General features: G+C 42.3%; 1 protein-coding gene across 2 annotated transcripts in view; it reads left to right on the top strand.

Moving 5' to 3' along the window:
* Positions 1 to 9,494, top strand: part of CD2 (CD2 molecule) — a 198,127-nt gene that overhangs the window by 102,001 nt on the left and 86,632 nt on the right. The window contains exons 5-9 of one of the 2 annotated variants that reach the window (XM_072398493.1): positions 528 to 601; positions 1,498 to 1,815; positions 3,946 to 4,284; positions 4,602 to 4,853; positions 7,785 to 8,012. In XM_072398493.1, coding sequence (XP_072254594.1) covers positions 528 to 601; positions 1,498 to 1,815; positions 3,946 to 4,284; positions 4,602 to 4,853; positions 7,785 to 8,012 — 1,211 coding nt within the window. The remainder of the gene's footprint in view (positions 1 to 527; positions 602 to 1,497; positions 1,816 to 3,945; positions 4,285 to 4,601; positions 4,854 to 7,784; positions 8,013 to 9,494) is intronic. The other variant, XM_072398491.1, reaches the window with a different exon arrangement.

Below are 9,494 nucleotides of genomic sequence, written 5' to 3'. Positions count from 1 at the left end.
GACCCAGGAACTCAGCACAGGGATAGTGGGACCCCTCATAATGGGCACAGCAGGGGTACAGACCCAGGAACCCAGCACTAGGATGGTGGGAGACCCTCATATTGGGCCCAGCAGGGTTACAGACCCAGGAACCCAGCACAGGGATGGTGGGACCCCTCATAATGGGCACAGCAGGGGTACAGACCCAGGAACCCAGCACTAGGATGGTGGTAACCTCTGGTAATGGGTACAGCAGGTGTTCTGGCCCAAGGACTCAGCACATGGGTGGTGGTAACCTCTCATAATGGGCACAGGAGGGGTACAGACCCAGGAAGGTAGAAATATCTTACCAGTAGATAGTGAGGTGATTTCACTTTTTTCTATTCTCCATTGCTGACATATTAAATCTGGGTAAAACTGCTGGTAATTTATTGGTGAAGTTTCAGTGGTTTGTATAATTTTATTTTTGTGACATGAGTAGGGAATATGTAATTGAAACAACAAAATCTTTATTTCTCTCTCTGTCTGATTTCTTTTTTCTCATGTAGACCGGTCACCCCGACTGCAGCAATGTGTCCGCTCCGTGTCCTCCTCCTGTGGGCTCTTCTGTGTCTGGTCAGAGGTATGTAAAATTATTATGTAGGGGGTAATGCAGTACTGGTATATGGGGTGGAGGAATATCTAATCTGATGATATGAACAGAATTTATACAGTTCAGAGAATTTCCTAAAAAGTAACCCATATGTTCGGATTTGGAATTGGTTTTCCAGGCAGAGAATTGTACAGCACTCACAAGTTCCCTCACCTCTGGCTGTCTATAGGATCCTTAGGGGCACAGTATGTCTGTCTAATCCCATGACTTTAATTTCCTTAATCAGCTTTCCCTCCACTACTTCACAAATTTCCCACCCACCCACCTACCCCATACGTGGCCTTCCCACCTAACTACCTACCTACTGCATACACAGCCTTCCCTCCTATCTACCCCATACACAGCCGTCCCACCTAACTACTGCATACACAGTCTTCCCTCCTATCTGTCCACCTACCTACCTACCACATACACAGCCTTCCCACCTACCTACTGCATACACAGCCTCCCCCCCCCTTCCCCTTATACACAGCCTTCCCACCTACCTACTCACCCCATACACAGCCTGCTCACCCACCTACCCACCCCATACCAGGCCTATCCCACCTACCTACCCCATACACAGCCTTCCCACCTACCTAGCCCATCCGCCCTACCAGGTCATAGATATTTCTAACAGCTATTAAACTCCCTAACTAGGACTGTGAGAATATGAAGGTGATTGTGGAATATAGATTATTTGTAATACTAACTATGAATTTATAAAGCCGGGATTAATTTGTAAACATTCTAAGATGGTAAGAAAATAAGACACTGGAGGGTTCTGACAAATCAAATGTGTTCTGTACCCAAATCTGTTTTATATGAGGGAAGAGCGGAGCATACCCTGCAGTTTGACCTGACTGCTATCTGTATTCTGCGTGCAGGAAATTCACCAGAGGAAATATTCACCCGGTCGGGATCTGACCTTCTCCTCCCCATCAGACACAATCTCACCCTGAACAGTGCAGTAGGACAGAGCTGTGATGGGTTTTCCTGGGACTATAGAGAATTTTCTGGACCTCCTAAAGCGACACACAAGGGTTGTACACTGTCCAAACATTTCCCCAATGTGAGGATATCAGAAAATGGAAGTCTGATCATACACAATGTGACTCCGGAGAATGACGGGATGTACGGTGTGCGTTTACACAACTCTACAGGAGACGTTATACAGAGAGATGATTACATCATCCATGTAGCAGGTAAGTCCCATCCAATGGCCACCTACACTCCTAGCAGCATCCTCCCCGCTCTGTGTGTTTATATACATACTGGGAGATCGCCCGTAGCAACGGGGTGTTTCAAAGCAGGAAACAGGGCCAGCAGGTTTAGAGCGCACCAAGGGTTTATTTCACTTCACTATTTACATACAAGACAGGCAAAATAAAACAAACAGCAAAAATGAAGCCTGGCCACTTGGCCACTAACTCACTGTTAGTTCCCTTTACTAGCAATCCAACCCATCCTAGTGCTGTTCAGGACTCCAAGGCCCTAACCATACAGCTTTTACAATGGTCTGTGTCTTTACTCACACAGTTCACCTTGGACCTCCCCCAGCTCAGCAGCCAAGACAAAGGAATAAGCAGGCTGGGAGTTTATATCCCCAACCTAATCTCCAGGATGCATTTCAGGTGAGACAGTTACACCTGATCATACCCAGGCCTCTTTAGCTCCCCCACCTGGCCAAGAAGCTCATTGTCATTCAGCCTGGTACTTCAACCCCACCTTCAGGTTAAAAGGAAATTTAACTAAACAGAAAAATACTCTGCGTATAATCTGTATCTGGGGCAGGTGTACCTGTCATCCTGCACGAAACCCTATGATTTATTAGGCCAGCTGTTACAATACATTATATAGGAGCTGGGAGAGACGTATGTACAACTTGCCCCATCCTCACCATTCCCACCCAGATCCCCAGTGCTCGGCCCTCCTGAGGTTGCTGTGACCTGAACTGTGCTGTGCCTTCTGCTCAGGGGCCCGAGTGTTAGATCTGACCAATGATTGGTGGGGGATCCCCAATACACCCACTGACAATGGGCCAATCTATAGACCTCAGGGGATTTCAGAAATGCAAAAATATTGAACATGGATAATTACATGCATTGGTATTTTATAAAACATTTATTTAAAGGAAAAAAATAATGTTCCCAGTCTGAACACTTTTTTAACAAGCTCTAATAATGTACAGCAGTCATTATGCCTGATTTATTAATGCTCTGCAAGGCTGGGGAGGATACATTTTCATCAGTGAAGCTGGGTAATCCTGCAAACCTGGAATGGATTTCCTTAGTCATTTGCTAATTAAAGTATTGAATCCTGGACCAGATCTGTTCTGCCTCAGCAGTTTGTTGATTTATGTCTTGGCATGATCTCTGTCTTTTCCATCTTCTTGTTATGCTATAGTTAGATCAGCTCTTCAGCCAATCCCTGTTCTGCCCAATGGTCTGTTTTAGTTTGTCCCCCTTTCAAGAGTTAGAAGGATATTGTTCTGATATGCTCTTTCACCTTCAGGAAAGCTCAATACATCTTTGTAACCTTCAACCCTGAAATAAACTACATTGATTTACTCTGAGTCTTCTGGTGAGTTGAACTATTTGTGGATTGATGCCATATTCAGCAAGTAGCCATACTGTCCATACCGACCGGGTCTAAGGAGGTATATTTGCTTGCATAAAGCAGTGTTTTGAAACTTAATAAGATAAATTCCATGTTTGTTGGATCACCCAGGTTCACTGATGAAAGTGTATCCTCTCCAGCCTTCAAGTGCTTTAATAAATCAGGCCCAATGTCTCCAAGAGTTTGTTGTACACAGTACATGGAGACACAGCACCATCTACTGGTGTGATCCAAGTGTAGGCCGAGATTTTAAAGAAAAAAACAATTGTTAGTGTATACATGAGTATGTCTGGTATATAAAAGCTTCTGTATGGTGTCTACAGGTACTTCAACTACATTTCTATAACACTTTTTAGGTACAGCCATACATGTCATAACAAGAAGAATATCTTCATTATTGGTTAAATTAGCGAGCTGTGGAGTCTTTTTTTAAGACTTTTCCTATGTTTTTTAGATATCAACTTGTAATGTATTTTCTTGGCTCAGTCTTATCATTTACAGAAAATGTGGAGATTTTATAATCTTTGTGTACTGAAAACAATTACATTTTTTTTACTCTATGGGCCCTCTGCCTTCACATAATATATGGGGTGTTGTCAGTGTCAGGGGATTTCGGGATCTCCCAGGGATGGTTATACCCCAATCCGTGTTATATGAGGGGAGATCAGAGTGTACACTGCAATGTGACCTGACTGCTATCTCTATTCTGTGTGCAGGGAAAACTTGGGAGGAAATATTCACCCGGCCAGGATCTGACCTTCTCCTCCCCATCAGACGCAATCTCACCCTGATCCATACAGATAGAAGGAGATGTGATGGGATTGAGTGGAAATATAGAAAGTCATCCACACACAATGCAATCCTCATACTCAGACACAGGGATTGTACACCGATTGTATATAATGAGAGAATCTCCCCCAATGTGAGGATATCAGAGAATGGAAGTCTGACCATACACAATGTGACTCCGGAGAATGACGGGATATACAGTATGAATATACACAACTCTACAGGACACGTTATACAGAGAGATCATTACATCATCCATGTAGAAGGTAAGTCCCATCCAATGGCCACCTACACTCCTAGCAGCGTCCTCCCCGCTCCGTGTCTTTATATACATACATTATATAGGAGCTGGGAGAGACGGATGTACAATCTGCCCCATCCTCACCATTCCCACCCAGATCCATGATGTGATGTTAGTGGGGATCATTCTGTATTTGGGGGAGTCCTGCACACAGGTAGAATGTGTCTCCTCCAGGAAGGTGTCACAGGAAGTGTCTGCTCACCTGGTTACAGGTAAGGATGGAGATAGGAACATGCTGTGTATATATTGGACCTTATAAATGGAAATGATTGTCTCTCTCAGTTCCAGTATCGGTTCCCGTCCTAAATGTCTCATGTCACCGGAATGGCAGCGCTGAGATCTCCTGCAGGGTGGAGGAGGGGACTAACCCCAATATCCGTGTATCTGTGATTGGAGGATCCCAGGGGAGTTATTCTGCTTCCTCCAATAACATTACTGCCATTGTGGAGTCACCGGGCCCCTGGAACATCACCTGTTCTGTGGAGAATGGGGTCAGCAAGTCAGAGATGAGCAAACCTGAGGTCACCTGTCCAGGTGAGGGGGGATCAACTACATGCTGGATTACATGTATGGGGGGAGGGTTCAGACTGTTGAGACACAACATGTTCAGACTGGGGGTAGTTAGTGTTGGGGACACTTTAGGACAGTTGGGGGTTCCATGTCCTTTACTTTTAGAGGATATGGAAGATCTGGTATTGGTGTTAACAATCCAGAAACACTAAATACAAACTGAACGCCCCTAAATTTTATTATTTGTCCTCATCCTGGGTGCACCAATACAGTATACCCAACTGATTATCCGGCACAACTGTTTTAGGTACTGACGGGAGCCACAAAACAAAACTTTTCCCAACATCCTCAGAAAGAAACACCAAGCAACAACTATCAACAAACACCACCATTATCCTTATAGAAAGTAATGATGTATAAAAAATTCCCAAACTTCCCTGATGGAACCAGAATACTAAATGATGTATTAAGCTATGAATACAGATCATAGCCACCATGTTGGGGAACATCCACCCCTTCCCCAGGATGGGATCCCCATCTCTAATTATAAATCCCCACCCACCAGCAAATAATCTAGTTATTGCAATAAAGATCAAATACAACTCATCATCTGATACAGAAATACCTACAATTCGGAGTCCCCATAATTCTTATCTCATAACTCCAACCAATCCAATCATCCTGTTTATAGAAACCTGATATGTATGCAGAAACGAAGAGGAAAAGTTTAGAGGCAACAAAATCTACAAATCCTATAATATACCCCAAACATGGAGGAGGAAAGAGACAATCACCTCTTATCTGGGGAGGGTAGGGAGCCAGGATGTCTCTTGATATGCAGAGCACATGGGGGCAAAAATATCATCTATAGGGGTATAGGAGGGGTGGAGCACCCTAATCCCACACAATATACCCATCTCACCCAGCGGGGTTCTTATCATTCTTCAATAATATGAGATCTTATGATGCAGCACAACATAAATTCCCCTTATATGAACCTAATTTGTTTTCCTTTATCCAGATGAGAAACTATTTTCCAAACACTCTCAGATCTAAGGAGCCCCTGAACCAATGGACCCCCCTGTTAAGGCGATCTCCTATTGATCCCTGATTGATTCTGTTTACAGCGCTGGAAGAATGTAACACAATTTAATGTGTGGTTAGATCACTCTCAAACTTTTATTGTTTGCACACAGTTTATAGAACAGTTCAAAGACATGATCACATGACTACAGACAATAAGCAGACATGACGGAGGTCCTTGTGATTCTGCTAGAACAAGATATTTTTGTCAAAGTAACAGATATATGGCTGTAGGGAGGAAAACATAACAAAAGCACAATAATAATTTATAGGATTCAGCAAAATTCCTCAGCTACTTTCACCCCCATTTCTGTCTCAGGGATTGCAGACAATGAGGCTTTCCTATATTTACCTTCATCACCACCCAATCAAATGGCGCTGGGAGCTATTTTATTACACAAAGTAAAATTAACACCAAAACACAAACTGTAAAAAGGAAGCAATTGTGATGATGCCAAATATCAAACCGTCTCTAAAATAGGAGGAGGTAGGGGGGTTTATATTTTGTATGATGTATTTTTTTTTTATTTTTTAGATTTTCACACTTTTGAAATTCATGCATGTTGTGCACTGGATTTAATTAGAACATGAAGGAATTATGACTAAAAAAGGATATTCTTTTGAAACATTCTTTTTTAAACATTTTATTTTTATTAATTTTGTATTTTCATAACAAAAACAGACAGAACAAACAGCAATTACATTATTACAATCAAAAAGGTGTTGGCCTGGTACATAATTTACCAATTATCAATGAGACATACAAACAAAACAAAACACTAAAACCTAGGGAATAGAACCCTTACATTTCAACAACTAAAATTATCCTTAATGAAAAAAAATAAAAAACACTGCCATTTTACCTGAATAGGTATGTCAACATCACAAAAAAATCCCTTCCTTTATCAGACACTCATCACCCACTCCTCTCAGAACCCTTTAAATGAAATACCGGAAAAACCCTATCAGTCTATCCTGTCCCTCCAGTCTGTTCTCCCAACATGCTTTTATATTCAGCGGATTCCTGAAACATTAGCCAGGGTGACAAAACATCAAGGAATCCTCCATCGGCCTAATCTCATTCACGTTACGTATCCACATACCTTTGGATGGGGCTGTGGGCTTTCTCCACAAATTCGGAATGCAGGCCTTGGCAGCGTTTACCAAAAATTTTACCTATTCTTTTGATTGAAAAGACTTTTGTGTTGCTGACACCCCTGTGGGGGAAGGCTGTTCTTTTTGTTTGCCTCTTTTGTTAATTAGAGAGGTTGATGTCTGGAGTTGCTTTATTGGCAGCCTCCCATTTGATGCTAATCTTCCACACATGATAAACTTGAACAATAAAATATAAACTGACCATTTAGGTCTGGGGCCCTTACAGACACACTTATAATTATACCCAGTTGTATCTATCACAAACATACATGGGGCTAGGGTGGGGCCCATCTATCACTGGCTAAGCTCCGAGTGGTAGTGATGTCATTTTAGATTTGGTGATGTACCTCAATGTCAGGGAGAAGGGGAGCTCTTCTAGCTTTCCATTTTCCCCTGATTTCTTTCTTTAAAGTATAAAATGTGAATTGGGGTTAGAAGTACAGGTCTGCCATTTCTAAACCACAGTCTAGTTACTAGTTTTTTGGCTGTCCAAAGGTTCAGTAAAAGAGTCTCTGATCCAAAACAAGTATGCACCAATAGAACATAACTCTTGTATGTCAGTAATTATTGCAGCCAGAGGATCAGTATGACAGGAAGGTAAGTGTTACTATTAGAAGGAAAGCTCAGCACCGCCATGTTCCCATAGGACCATTGGGATAAATCTGAGTTTTGGTGCCATTGCTCTGACCAATCATATTCTGATATTTTGTTCCCCAGTCCTCCTCTCTGACATTGCTGTGAACTCCTCCTGTTTCCTGAATGGCAGTGTAATGGCCGTCTGTTCGGTGATTGGATCGGATCCGCATTATAAATGGAGTTTGGATGGAGCGGTCATCTCCTCAGACAGCCGTGTGACTCTTCCTCCTCCGGTATCCGGAACCCTCCGCTGTGATGTCACCAATCAGATCAATAATCTAAATAGATCAATCAATGTGTTCTGTGAAGGTGAGTGAGATGACAGAGGACACGGACATAATAAATATGATAATAATTATCTCACATTGTGATAGTTTGGGAATAGTTCATAGAATGAATGGAATGAGACTGAAGTGGCGCCATGTTTAGTGTATGGAGTCTCCCACCAATATGGCTCACCATTGGCCATTCTGTGCTCAGTGATCGGACTACAGGTAAGATACATACCCTCGCCTCTTTCTGTGTTAACACATCTCTGGGACATACAGCTGAACTACTGATAATGTTCTAACTCCCTGACAGGATCTCCAGCATCTGTAAAAGTTGAATCCTAATCTTCTGAGCATCTCCTTTGATGGATATAACATCAACATTTATTTCCTTGGAATTACAAGTATCCATTGGATGCAAGAACTCCATTATCTAGGATCTACCACTACATACTTTGCTCAGCTTGATATCAAACTTAATATCTCTGCTGTGATAGCATTACTGAAACAATGTTTGGACCCAAAGTCCTCTAATTATCACTTAATCGCTACACCGCACAGTCTATACAATTACGTGGCGAAACGCGTCAGGTAATATATAGTTAGCGCCAGGTACTAGATATACGTTAGAGATACTGTGTCTAGAAAATTATCTCCATCCTGTGTCTATATAACCGGAAACAGTACTGGTGATATAAACTTTAAATACTGTATAGTTTTGTATGAATATTTGTTTTTAAATACATAATTCATCTCTAAATCGCAATCCCAATCTCTTTATTTCTTTAAGGATAACTAAATATGATGAATGGCCTTATGGGTGGTCTGTGCCATGAGGGGTCATTTAGACATCTTTGAGGGGGGAGGGGCTCCCTTGTACCCTCTGCAGTGCAGATATGACCCGGTAAGGGGTCTGATGGTGAACTGGTGTAAGATCTTTGTTTATGGACACAAGATAATAAAATGTAGTGTATTTATATCTCTAGCAGAATAGCGATATATTTGGGGTGTAGTGGGTCAGTTCTATGGCTGTGATCAGTCGGGGAAATCAGCATATAAAAGTAACTCACATTTCAGTAGCTAACATTGCGGTCTATAAGGGGTCTCATTGTTACCCCTCAGGATACTGCCAGTATCCACTCCAGCAGAATTTGGCTTATTACCACAAGCTATATTATTAGTGGAATTTAACTTATATGAGGGGATCTGAGATTGAAAAGATGTAGAATTAGCTGGGCATTTGTTGTCACCAAACGTTATTGGATTTTAGTGCCAGAAATGTTGTGTTTAGTGCTGCTGTTCTGATTGAGGCTGACTTTAAACATCGGCATCCGGTTCTGTTCCAAAAGGACCCAATCCCCGGGTCAGAGCTTACAGAAGTGAGCTTGTTTGTAGTGCAATCCTCCGCCCGCTGTATAAATTACAAAGGGGCCAATGTTTGTAAATGATGGGATTAGGGTTCAGGCCTGACACTCCTGGCCATTGGGAATGCTTACTATCATATGGTGGTTCTTATTGGCTG

Source organism: Pyxicephalus adspersus, chromosome 1 (genome assembly GCF_032062135.1).
Source record: "Pyxicephalus adspersus chromosome 1, UCB_Pads_2.0, whole genome shotgun sequence".
NCBI classification, from domain to species: domain Eukaryota; kingdom Metazoa; phylum Chordata; class Amphibia; order Anura; family Pyxicephalidae; genus Pyxicephalus; species Pyxicephalus adspersus.
The sequence above is the reverse complement of the archived record's forward strand: the minus strand, read 5'-3'. Positions and strand labels throughout refer to the sequence as shown.